Source organism: Leucopleurus acutus, assembly GCF_964270905.1.
Source record: "Leucopleurus acutus genome assembly, chromosome: 5".
Taxonomy (NCBI): Eukaryota; Metazoa; Chordata; class Mammalia; order Artiodactyla; family Delphinidae; genus Leucopleurus; species Leucopleurus acutus.
Genome location: NC_139147.1, coordinates 45,979,722 through 45,993,600, shown reverse-complemented (window position 1 = coordinate 45,993,600; position 13,879 = coordinate 45,979,722). Strand labels below are relative to the sequence as shown.

The 13,879-nt window shown below is 38.6% G+C and overlaps 1 protein-coding gene across 1 annotated transcript in view; it reads right to left on the bottom strand.

Moving 5' to 3' along the window:
- The window catches only part of CRYBG3 (crystallin beta-gamma domain containing 3), a gene marked incomplete at its 5' end in the record, with an annotated part of 113,232 nt that overhangs the window by 33,608 nt on the left and 65,745 nt on the right, over positions 1-13,879 (bottom strand). Inside the window, 4 exons of the mRNA XM_082840128.1 lie at positions 2,666-2,778; positions 8,184-8,216; positions 9,121-9,247; positions 9,353-9,495. Of these exons, the coding sequence (XP_082696254.1) occupies positions 2,666-2,778; positions 8,184-8,216; positions 9,121-9,247; positions 9,353-9,495 (416 nt within the window). The remainder of the gene's footprint in view (positions 1-2,665; positions 2,779-8,183; positions 8,217-9,120; positions 9,248-9,352; positions 9,496-13,879) is intronic.

Sequence of the window (13,879 nt, the reverse complement as noted above, 5' to 3'; positions counted from 1 at the left end):
CTCTGGTGGCGCAGTGGTTGAGAGTCCGCCTGTCGATGCAGGGGACACGGGTTCGTGCCCCGGTCCGGGAGGATCCCGCATGCCGCAGAGCAGCTGCGCCCGTGAGCCGTGGCCGCTGGGCCTGCGCGTCCGGAGCCTGTGCTCCGCAACGGGAGAGGCCACAACAGTGAGAGGCCCGAGTACCGCAAAAAAAAAAAAAAAAAAAAAAAAAAAATTGGCAATATATCCTATGGTACACTGGGGAGCACATATGCCTCTACTCAACACCAGCTAATTATCACCAAAGGTGAATGTTTCCCCAGAGTTTCCAAATCTTCTGATTTTTAAAGGGAAGGTGAAAAACAGGTTCTTCTGAAAAATATTCTAAACTTAAATATTGATACAAAAAACTTCTTTTTTTTTGCGGGACGCGGGCCTCTCACTGTTGTGGCCTCTCCCGTTGCGGAGCACAGGCTCCGGACGCGCAGGCTCAGCGGCCATGGCTCATGGGCCCCGCCGCTCCACGGCACGTGGGATCTTCCCGGACCGGGGCACGAACCCGCATCCCCTGCATCGGCAGGCAGACTCTCAACCACTGCGCCACCAGGGAAGCCCCCAAAAAACTTTTTAAACAGTGTGTGGGCCAACCAAATAACATCTGCTAGATTTACCTGAAACCTACCACGTTTGATACAGAGCGGAGGTTAGCAAACTACAGCATGTAGGCCAAATCCACCTCATAGCCAGTTTTCCAACAGCTCACAAGCTAAGACTGATTTTTGCATTTTTAAATGGTTTTAAAAAATTAAAAGAAGATTTTGTGATATGCAAATATTATATACAATTCAAATCTCAACATTCATGAACAGAGTTTCACTGGAACACAGCGATGCTCATTCGTTTATGTATTGCCTATGGCTGCTTTGGTGCTACAGTGGCAGTGCTGAGTAGCTGGGACAAAGCCCGTATGGCCCACAAAACTGAAAATATCTACTACCTGGCCCTTTGCAGAAAATGTCTGCTGACCCCTGGTACAGATGGTAAGGAGGAAAACACATAGCTGAGGAAATGCCCAAAGACAGGAGGAAAGGAGGATAGTACAAGGATAAAATGGAGTATGGATATGGAAAATGAGACTCATTGATGGTAAATCCTGGAAAAGGAAGAGTTTGAACTTGATCTGACTGGTATTAGAGAATGAGTGGGATTTAAAGAAGAGTAGTAAAATATTAAGCTGGGCTTTGGGACAAATAACTGGGCTATGATTGGTTTGTGGTAAACACTGGAAATAAGATGACACTGGGGGACTTCCCTGGTGGTGCAGTGGTTAAGAATCTGCCTGCCAATTCAGGGGACAAGGGTTCAAGCCCTGGTCCAGGAAGATCCCATGTGCCGTGGAGCAACTAAGCCTGTGCGCCACAACTACTGAGCCTGTGCTCTAGAGCCCATGAACACAACTACTGAAGTCCGTGTGCCACAACTACTGAAGCCTGCGTGCCTAGAGCCTGTGCTCCGCAACAGGAGAAGCCACTCCAATGAGAAGCCCGCATACCACAACAAAGAGTAGCCCCCACTTGCCACAACTAGAGAAAGCCCGCACACAGCAACGAAGACCCAATGCAGCCAAAAAATTAATTAATTAATTAAAAAACAAAAAGATGACACTGGAGTGTGGCTCATTAGGGGACTGAAATTCCTCAAGTGGAAGATAGGACCCCTCTACCAGTTCAAGAGAAACGGAGGAGAACGGATGAATCCAATATATTTTGAAGGGAGAAGAGAGACTTTGATGAGTTATTAGGTAGATACTTGACATACAGAGATGCCACTGTAAAGATACATACACTTAAAAGTGGCTAAAATGATAAATTTCATGTTATACACATTGTACCACAATAAAAAATGATACATAGAATATATGTCCTAGAGGGGTAGAATAGGGAGGGTGGGAGGGAGGGAGACGCAAGAGGGAGGAGATACGGGAACATGTGTATATGTATAACTTATTCACTTTGTTATAAAGCGGAAACTAGCACACCATTGTAAAGCAATTATACTCCAATAAAGATGTTAAAAAAAAGGAATATATGTTAGAATATAAGTTGAGAATCACATACAGTCTCATATACATGTGAGAAAGGTCCAGTACGTTGCCACAGTTGGAAGAATACAGAAAAAAAAAAAAAAAAACGAAAAAAAACGGCCCAACAATCCTGGGTCTGACATTTGGTGTGTGACCTTGGGAAACTAACTCTGAATCAGGGATCCTCATCTGTGAAATGGGGACAATGAATACTTTAAACAAACAAAAAGTTTTTTAATTTTTTTTTTAATTTAGGAGTAATATGTCTTATCTGGACAAAAATGCTAATTTTTATAGCATTCTATTATACTACACAGTAAACACACAATATAAACATTCAAAACATTTAGGAAATAATCTAAGATAACGATGAGAAAAAAAACCCCCACCAAAAATGCTCCCAATGTTGGCTAATCAGCATTCTATTTCACAGTAGCTTGTAATACAAGCTAGGCAAAGATCATATAGGCAAATTAGCAGTTGACTAATGATTAAATATGTTTATTTCACTGTATACGCAAAAAATAAAGTTAAATCTCTGCAAATTTAAAAGCAATTTAGTTATGTAAACAACAGCAGAAATCATTCCGTAAGCATACTTACCAACCCCGAAGAACTTTAAAAGAACATGGCGTGAATGGTGAAGTCAAATCCGAAATTTCTTTGGTAAAATCTATACATTCACCTTGGAACCCTGGTTTACTGAATGCTTTGAGCTGTAAGAGCAACAACACAACAGTGAAACAGAAAACAGTTGCTTGACATCATCACAAAGCAAATGAAAACCTTTCCTTTCATGTACTTACAAGAATTCAGCAAAATACTCGACTCGTGTTTTATTTATTAACAAGGAATCCATGTTAAGGATGACATTCTCCTTAAACTCAATTTTTTCCCCTTACGTATTTGCCAGAAGTGTCAAGATTTATTTATCATTTCCATCCATCTCTTGCATCAGATGCTGGGCACAGAGGCCTGGAAAATAATTCTACCTATAAGAGTAAATCAGAGTCCCTCCTCTACTAAAATGTGGTCCTTGCCCATTGTATCAAGCAATTATTATCCCCTATGGTGAGACTACATGTGTAAAATAAGAAGCAATTTAGTGCTAAACACGAAGGCGGTTTGGAGTGGTATGAGGTGTGGTGGCTATGCCTTTTCTCTCCCCAAGCCTTCTTGATCCACAGTTAATAAAAGGGAGACGGAGAAAGCACAAGCGCATGCTCGTAAGAGAGCATGAGGGTGACTGTGAGACCACAGGAGCAGATGGCAGAGAAGACAATAATGATGGGATGAGTGGAAGATTTATGGTGAAGAAAGATGTCTGTGCCATATATTTCAGCTTACAGGTTCCAGTTTACTGAAGAGCACCTTAAATGCACAGCTTACAGCTTTATATAAGTACATTTCTGCTTTAGTCCGTTTTGTCAAGGAAAATTCATCAAGTCTCAACTATAATTCCCTTTAGACCAGAGATATAATAATCTGCAACACTAGTGGCCTTGGATCTCCAATAAGTAAGAAAAAATGAATAAGGCCTATAAATATTTCATAATACAGTGGAGCCTTGACATAACATGGCCCACAGATCCACCCGGCCCCAAGAGGCCTGCGTCGTAGCTGAGAGCGCATCATGATCATCTACAGCACCGCCCTCTCTCCCGCCACGGCTGTCCTGGAGAACAAGGCTTCTTTGAGCAGCTGAAGTTCAGTTTCATTGTCCCAAGGGTCCTCTGAGTTCTGAGGAATTGTTTCTTAGCTAGCTCATTCTGCTCTGACCTTGCTAGGTCTGATATCAAAGCGAAGCCAAAACCAGAAAGCCGAGAGAACCCATTCCCCCCGACCAACCGGGGCTTGCACAATACGATTTCCTAATGTGAAACGAGGCTCTATTTGGAGCATTCAAACACCAAGGGACTCCCTGCCTTAAGGAAGCGTGATCCATCAAGTTCCTACATCATGGTCCTTTGGTGGATACAGGGGATAGAAAGAAAACGCAAGTCCAAAACAATACAAACCTCTCGAACGACTGATTCCCTGTATAAGAACAATTCTACATGTCCAGGCAAACTGCCCTGGATTCCTTGATAAGAGCATATATTTTAGTTAGTGGTTTTTCATACTATGTTTTTTAACTTAAAGGTTTATAAAACATGAGGCTAAAAAGTAAATCACATTTAACTCCCAAAAATGTGGAGTAATTTCTCCTACAGGCAAATATTATCTTTATTCACAATAAGGATCAGAAACAGCACATGAGAACAGAGATCACGGTTGTCTGATTCACTACGTGTATTCCCAGTTTGTTGAATTAATTATATTCATATTGCTGAGCCTAAGATTTACACTTCAGTATTTCATCATGAAGTCGTGAAATGTCAAATCCTGGACAACTGACGATGCAAGCTAATCATATTGCAGTTGATGTAGTAACAGCCACCTCTACTTTTTAGTCTCAGTTGTCACACTCAGAAGCATTAAAATTCACACACATACACACACTCACTCTGCCATGAAGTACTGTTTTGATTTGATGATTGAAAATACCCTTAACCCAAATTTTAAAAAAAGGACTTAATACTGACCTGAGTTTATTTTTACCCCCCAAATGAGATATGGTATTGATACACAGTTCACTCAGGATTTGTCCAACCCCAGAAAAGTAACCCCTCATTCTCAGTACCTTACAAATGCCTCAGGACAGAATAATTCTCATAATAATGTTCTGAGGATGGACCACCCGAAACCAACTCTGCACTTTCTAATTATAATAATGAATCTGTGGTTTCTACCCTTGGTGAAATTAAGTGGCAGTACCTTGGTGAGAATAAGTCCTGTGAAAAGCTAGCTGGATGACTCACTACTTTGGTTTCCTTTCCAGGTTAATGGAGAATAAATTAACAACTTGGCTTAGAACACAGATGAATAGTCAGTTGAACAAGAAATGAGTTTATTTCGAACTATGCCCATTCCTCCGTGCCATGTGAGCATGGCTTAATCCCTACCAGCACCAAATGGAACTGTATGGAAGAAGAAAAAAACAACAACAGTGTATCACTGGTTTCCAAGGTGCCTTTTCACATATCTATCTTTTATCTTCTTTAGAACTACCCTTTGAAGCAGATATTATCACCTCTTTATGATGAAAATTTTGTAGAGATCCTTTGTTTACTATGTACTTTTCATTTACGATATATAGAAAGAGATGTAATAGTTCTTCAATATGACAAACTAAAACCTCAAGAACTTAATTACTGAACAACAGTTGTGCTTTCTCAATTTATTCCACAATATCAGAATAATTTTTGAACGTAATTTTATTTATTCCAATGCTAAAATAATTTCTCTGAGAAACATTCTATCCTGTCTAAACAAGACTTTCTGCAGCCCTTTGGACTTCCTTCAAATAAATGTACTGATTGTTAAACAAAGAACAGTTTTGTTTCCACTCTTCCATTACATCACATTGTCTCATAATGCGGTGCTATGTAGTTTTCACATTCATTACATATTCAATAATAATCTTACTTCCCTGTTTACTCATAGAAGGCTTTCTTTACTTAGATAAGTACTACTTCCTGAATATTTCTGGTCTCTGGATTCTATAAAAATGATCTGGTCGTAGTACCAAAAAAATGTTTTCCTCTACTGCTCTTGAATCTTACTGATATTTGACTAAAACTATTGTTTACTTCTCCTCCATACATGATAACAGTAACCACCACTGTTAAAGATCCTGTGATCGCTCTAAAATTCAATTTGGCCAAATTATCCAATAGAAGAAAATATTCAGTTGCTTTTTCTCAGCTAGAATCATGTATAAAATGGAACAGAGGGCTCAGTACTTAAAGAAATCCAAACTTCTAATTATATTTGCAAATGGACTTTTAAAAGATTCCAGGAAAGAAAGGTCCTTGGTTGGGTCAAAGTGGGGAACTGGTTAGAATTTCTAGAGAATGGATGCCTGACTACAGCCTCTCTAGAAACGAAACTCATTTTTATGAGATTTAATCTAGTGAGATTTCTGATACTCAGGACTTGCTAAAAGAGAGAGATGAGGACATTCTGGACATAATCCACATTCTGTTTGTTTTGTTTGGGAAAAAATAAAAACAAAAATAAAATGCCAGCTGCTATGAAGAACTCTATAATGGTCCTGTCACTGTATCAAATATTGTGAGTTGGCAATCAGACTTGGTGATCAATCTTCAGCCACGGGAAAAAATAATCTTCTCAATAAAAGGTGATGTTCTGTGTCCCAAAAAAGACATATATCATCATAATATGCTTACACATCAGCAATAATATTTTTATTAGCATAACTCTCATGCTATATATTAATTTCTACACACATATATCTTCTGGCTTTTCCCTTAAGTGGCTTGAGGTTTCCTTTCAAATCACCAGCAGACAAGAATTCCCTCTCTCACTTGAACTTGAGATGTAACTTCCTCCTTGTACCTTAGATAGGGAAATTACCCCAAATGAACACGGCTTCTGCATCGTCAACCTATCACAACTACTTGCGAAGGAGAAAATACCTTCTACTTACTGAATGGAACCAGACTATCAGCCAAGATCTGTTTGTTTTCATTTGGGTAAATGAAAACAAGCACAACTTTCTGAATATTTGGTCCAATGGAAATAATAAGGGCTTCGATACTGGGTAAACTAAGGAGGCTTTGTCTGCATGTTACCAAATATCCAGCTGTCATACACTAGTCAGAGACCTTTATTTCACAAGGCAATGGCTGAGCTATACTGAGAAAATTAAACAGGGCCAATTTCACTGGGTGTTTGCTGCTGCTTACTTTCTCTTCAAGTTGGGCTGTAAATCCTCTGAGCAATCTGCCCCAAACAAGGAAGTTCATAAGAAAGAACAGGGATGTAGGAGGGGGAGAAACAGAGCTTAAGAGAATGTGATTTTTTTATCTGCACTTAAAACTCAGAGAAATGTGCAGTTTGGAATTATCCTGGTTTACCTCTTTATCTACTCAGGTTGTGTTGATGCATGTGAAAAGTGCTTTGAAAGTCCACAGTCGGAGTTTTCTAAGATTCAAAATAAAGATCTGGCAGGAAGTGTCTCCAGAACAGCAACTGAGTTATATTCAGAGAGGAAATGTTCCCAATAGGCCTGAGCTAATCGGAAAATAATAAAACCTGGAAGCATTGTGAACAGAATCACAGTTAAACTAAGCTGATTTGAAATATATAAACACTGACATGAACACGAAAAACATACACACTCAGAGAAAAAGATTCAGCCTTATGTAAAACTAGCAAATGTCAAATATTAAAAATTAATCATTGTATTTGGTTTTCTGAAGAAATTTTTCTAAATTGGTTATTTAAAATGAGACAGAGGAAGCACTGTAACTCATCCACTTTCTTTTATGGTTGTACCGCTCATATCATGATATGTCTTTCTTTGACGTAAAATCTTGGAATTAGATACAGAAAAAAATGCCTCTTTTGCTACTTGTAGCTGTGTGAAATGACGCTTACTTAAATTCTAAATCTTTGCTTTCTCATTAATAAATGGGAATAAATCCTGACCTCACAGAGTTATCAGAAGCATTAAATAAGCACAATTTCTAGCCCTCAATGGATAATAAACAAACATTAGGCTCCAGAGTATTACCCAATCCTTCAAACCATTAACACAATAGAAATAAAGGAGCGGGGTTGCAGTTTTATCTGTGCTTTTAAGGAATATGTGATTTAGGTATTAGAATTACATTTACATAATAAGCATGCCATTTCTCCCTGGTAAGTCTGCTCCTCCAGTCAGCATAACGTACTGTGCTGAATACGAATGTGACACTGAAGAATGGATGGGCAACAGGAAGGAAGGAGTGGCAGAGGTTCAAGACGAACCCAAAGTGGTCAGTGCTGAAGCTCTAGTAGGAGAAGAAGAAAGGAACCGTGACAAATCCAGGCCAATATGATCAGTAACAAAGATGGGCACTCTTGTGCTCACAGGTTCCTAGGACAACAGAAACTGCCCTGCCATACAGACCCATAAAAGTTATCTGAGGGAAAGGGATAGACTTGAGAGAAAGGGCATACATTTTTAGTACACAATTTAACAATTATAGGTTAAAAATATTTTTAAACATACCAAATGTGGAGGCTCATTTATCCCAAGTGGTTCCTGAAACATATATTAAAACATTTTAAAAATTATAATTGTATAATCACAGTTGTCTTTGAAAGTGCTGAAAATCTCCTTTGAAAAAATATATGGTCTGACCAATTTACTAGATTCCTTGAACTGGTTAGGACCCTCATATAACCTACTAAATTAGCTTATAATAATTTTAATGTTTATTACTAATTCATTTTGAGTAATATTATAGCTAGAAGAAAAATGTGCCCCAATAGTCCATTAGAAAGATAGAGTCTGAACTTGCCAACATTCTCTTTCCCGTCACTATCTCCTGGGCACCCTATTGTTCTGCAGTGTTTGTTATTAACCACACTGGCCACACTCTTTCATAACTTCGTAATTTTGCACATGAGGAGATGATTCCCTCTTGGTGAACTGCCTTTTCTGCCCCACTTCCCTTCCTGGCAAAATTGCTTTTATCCTCTAAGACATGACTCAATGCATCCTCTTCTTGAGGAGAGGCATGGTCCCCAGCTCCCCAGGCTCTCCATTCTCCCTTCCCCTGGTCCCTCAGCACTGCCTACACACTTCATTTCCTCACTAGTCATACCATAAGCAATTGTGCATATGCCTGTCTTCTCTAAGAGACTGAGACAAGGCAGTCTTATTCATCTTCCATCTCCAGTGATCAGTCCTGTCTGACACAGCAAAGGCACTAAATAAATGCTACTGAATGAACTGATCAAATTACAGAGTACCTAATCATCGAGGTGCTAATGCCAATCTACTAGCTCTCTATGGAATCTGCAGAAATCCATATGCTGTTTCATTTTCTCTATAGATACATACAAAATAATCCAACAGCTCCACTTTATAAAAGCCTGTTCCATGTGTTCAATTGTATGCCATTACATGTCACTGGCATTGGTTATGTTCACATTTAACTCACCAGTTGGATAGGTCGTATTGACATGATTATATTATTTGATCCTCCCCAGTCAAAAAAGCATTTGTATTTCCCTTTCTCTAAAATGTACTGTTCTCCACAGAAGAACTTCTGCTGGTAGGCAACCCATCTAGCAGGATAAAAAGTAAAAAGAACTGAGGTGACACAGAATCGAGCAACCAATAATTTTAAACACCAAAGAAGCTCTAGGTTCTCAGAATAGGAGACAACTTACACGCCACTTTTAACGTGAATGGATCTTGTTTCACTGCCAAAACCCATTTCTTCTAAGTCAGAAATTTCCTGATTTGTAATGTCAATAAACTTCCCACTTTCTAGATCAGATTCAAACAGTGTGATAGAAGATTCTATGAAATTCTAAAAGAAGGAAGAGGAAAGTTTAGGAGAACAATGGTATTTTGTTTTACGGATTGCTGTATTTTAGCAAATTTTCACATACTTGTGGGATAATTTTCACACAAATAAATCCAGGAAGAATTTTAAATGGCACTGAAAACAATTTTAATAGTCACTACTCCTATATACTTTAAAGAAAAAAAATAAGTCTGAATTTACTTTAATCAGGAAAACACATTTTTATGAAATTGGAAATTAGTCAACAGTTAGTAAATTGCCAGGACTTACAGACTATCACATATGACACTAAGTGTAAAGGAAACTAAAGTCTCACTTGTGCCTAAAAAGCAAAAGCCATATGAACCAAGAAGTAAACACACAATGTACTGTGGGCATTGTGGGAGAGGATTTTATGAGCTTAAATGTAACAGAAAAAATAAAATCCGCTTGACAAAGAAATTGTTCTTTAAAAATTAAAATCAGAGGACATCTCTGTATAGTCAGACGGCATATTTAAAACAAAAATAACAGAAAGATTCTAAGACCCAACTTGACAATCAGCAAAAGGCACACATAATTCACAAAAAAGATTAATGTTAAAAACAAACAAATGTATAATTTCACTCATAAAAATGAAGAAATTCAAATTAAAACAGATACAATTTCACTTTTTAAGTTAAGAAAGATCTAAAAACCCAGTTTTACCAGGGAACGTTCCTGGTGGAAATATAAATTTTACAGCTACTTTAGAAAATAATTTAGATATATATTTAAAAGACTGAAATTGTTTACATTCTTTGAGTCTGAAATTCCTTTTTTCTTAAGTTTCCTAAAACTAAATGATAGCCAATTTATATGCAAAGATGAATTATTTATCATAGCGAAAAGCTGTAAAAAGTGTAAATGCCCAAAAGATTTACAAACATAAACCTTTATGCATCCACTGCTTGATGGAATAAATACAATTAAGCAAAGTTTTTAACAAGCTAACAGTTAAAAATTATATCATACACTTACTAGCGGCCAGGAGCTTTACATGCCTTATTTCCAATGTGATTATATTACTATCACTCCCATTTTACAGCTAACAAAACTGAGTAACTTGCCTGATATAACACAGCTACTGAGTGGCAGAGATTGAATTTGAGTCCAAATCTGTCTATTTGTCTACTCTAAACTCTTAATTACTGTCAGATATAAATGTAAGGATGAAACAGTAGGACAAAAACTAAAACTTAAAAACTTGGTAAGATTACAAGTTCTCAAAAAAACCCCAACTTTCATCAAAAAAAGACTAGAAGAAAAAAAAGAAAATACCAAGACTGGTTATCTTTGGGTCCAGAAGTTGAACAATTTTACCCTATATTTTTTTCAAAACTTTATAATAGGTATATTTTTAAATGGAAAATACAGAATGCATTAAAAAAACAAAACAAGAGGGACTTCCTTGGTGGTCCAGTGGCTAAAACTGCACTCCCAATGCAGGGGGCCACGGTTCAATCCCTGGTCAGGGAACTAGATCCTGCATGCCCCAACTAAAAGATTCGCACGTGCCACAGCTAAAGATCCCGCATGCTGTACCTAAAGACCTGACACAGCCAAGTAAATAAATAAATATATTTTTTAAAAAAACAAAAAACAAAGACTCTTCCTTTCTGCCTACTATATTTCATTGTTTGTAACTCAAGTCTTAGACCTATGGAAAAAAGTTATCAGCTTCTATACATCTCAAACACTATCAAATTTCTCATTACGATTATTATTATAAATATTATCTAAGATTTCTAGTATAACCATTCATTTTACATGAACAAGCAAAACAGTGTCCAATAAAAACAAAGCACCTATGAGGAGAGAAAGAAAATACATTTAAAAAAAAATTCTCTTGCACTTACAACTTGTCAAGTTTGAAGGATTTAAAAACTGCTAACACAGCTGGGTCAAATTTCATTTGAAATTTTCAAAGATAAAGGCTTTTTACCAGAAATTTTTATTATAAAATAATTTCTAACCCATATTCGTGTTCTCAATTCCTCCTTGAGAGTAAACATGTGCAACCTGAGAACACCTGTCACCTTCATTACTTTCTCATGGTTCTTAAGAAAACGGGAGCAGGGTGGATTTACTCTTCATGACTCCCACCATCCCTCATTTTATTAATAGAACACTTTTCAAAACACTTGCACTTGTTATCTCTTTTGAGCTCCCTTAAACCCTTATTTTACATATATATGTGTATATACACACATATATATACATACACGTGCACATATACACATAGATGTCTATATCTATCTTGTTACAGATATAGATCTGCCATTTTCCAGATACAAATCTAGAATATACATATATTAAATCAAGGCTTCAACATCCTAGAAGAGATTTGCCTTAAGGTGTCCAGGACAAGCCTCCCCAGTGACATTTTACAGCCTGGGCGCCACATCAACAAACCTGGTTATATTGAAACATAAACTTCCATCATCCAAGGAACACGAACATGCCTCCGTTTCTTGCAACCTGAAAGTGTGTAAATAGCTCCAGGCGGCTGTGAGAATACAATGCGGTAATGACAACTGAAGGCGCCCATCTGGGTCCTGGTCAGGAACTGGTATCAACAGCCGCCGACCAAGTCAGGCCCCACGACAATGGGCAGGTCTTCAGCAGCTCTCACACGTGGACCCCTTCTCCCATACTCTGGTGATTCTGGAACGCTCCATCTCTGCTTTTATCTCCTCTGCCCCTACAACTGTTCTCTACTCCCTGTTAGGGTTGTAGGAATTGAGTGGGGATAAGCTGACATAAACCATGGGTCACTGCGTCACGCTGGAGTGAAACGGGACAAAGACAAGCACAGATATGTGCACATGTGCTGGGACTGTGCCTTTTCATTGAGAAATCACTTGTGTTACGGTGTCATGGACTCTACTTGAGCACTGATTTGCACAAAGCCTACTGTGTGGGTCGTGGGAGAGTGGCGGCAGTGAGGAGGGTGAGCTGGGAAGCAGGCTGAAGGTGCAGGCCATTTGGCAATGATGCAGTCGGGAGCTGAGCAGAGGAGGAGGGACCCACTGCCACAGGACGCAGTGCCGAGTACAAGTGCTGGCAGCACATGGGTTCACAAATAAATTTACTCATGTGGCTTGAGTTTGTGTCCTTCCTACTCTGGCTACCATTCCCAGAGACGTGGCCAAAGGCCACAGGAGACTCCTAAGTGACATCGTTCTTTTTTTTAATCTCCTGCTTTTGTGTATTCATGCCTTGTAGCTTCTGCCTTCCATCTTTTTCTAAGTATGTTTCTGAGCCAGGCTTCGGTCTTTGACCCCCTCTGCATTTTTCACTCAAACCTACCAAATATACAGTATCTGATCCAGTTGACTAGTTGCCATCAATATGGTGTCCCTGCTGGTCAGAGCTCTTAACTCCAAGCCAAATCCACTCATCTGGGGCTAAATCTCAAGGGTCACATGTATAAAGTATGGGATAAAATATGCCAGAAAACACAAAAACAAAACAAAACTTCTAACTGCCTTGCTCAGGAGGTGACTGCCACAGGACACAAGTCCTGTGAGGTTACTAGGTTATTCTAGGTTATTATCATTCTGACTATAAGCACAATTACATAATACTTAAATTTATCAAATAACTTTGAAAGTCACACAGATTTAAGTGGAGCTCTGTTGCTCCAGAAGGATGAATAATGATGTAACAACCTCAAATCTGTACTCCATTTTGTTTGTTTTTTTTTTCATTTTGTATTTTTAAAGAACTTAAATCCAATGAAAAATCTGGGTAGTCTAATATGGTTTCAGGTACAGTACTCCCCACTGTTAGAGCAAGCTAATGAGCCATTGCTTCAGGACCAAAAATAAGTCTTAAGGATCAGTAATTCGATTATTCTTAAATTCCATAAAATCCCTCAGCTCATTGGGCCCTGGAACTCTTACGCTACAACCCCCCGGGGTGGGCAGCGTAATATGAGACACCAGCTGGGATCTGGTGTATCCATTAATTTAGGAGACATAACAGTGTCTGCTGTACACCACCTGGTTTCAGAGATCTGAAAAGAGGCCCCAAGTCTGAAAATCATATCAAAAGCAAATCCAGAAGTTAGGCTAGTATGAAACTGAGGAAAAACAAGCATCCCAAGAAAGTTTTATAGAGGAAGCCAAGGAATAAAAATTCCTTCTTTAATCCCTGGAGTCTAAATACTGCTATATTCCTTCTGGTCCTTTTCGCTTTAGAAAGTAATCAACTCCAAGTCAACATATCTGCCTGACTCATTTGGAATTAGAAACACATTTCTGGTTGTCCTCTCCAAAGCAATCCATGACACAGATCACATTATCCCTAAGGAACATATCCAGGATCTGACCTTCGCAGATCCAGAGTGTTCCACGCACTACAG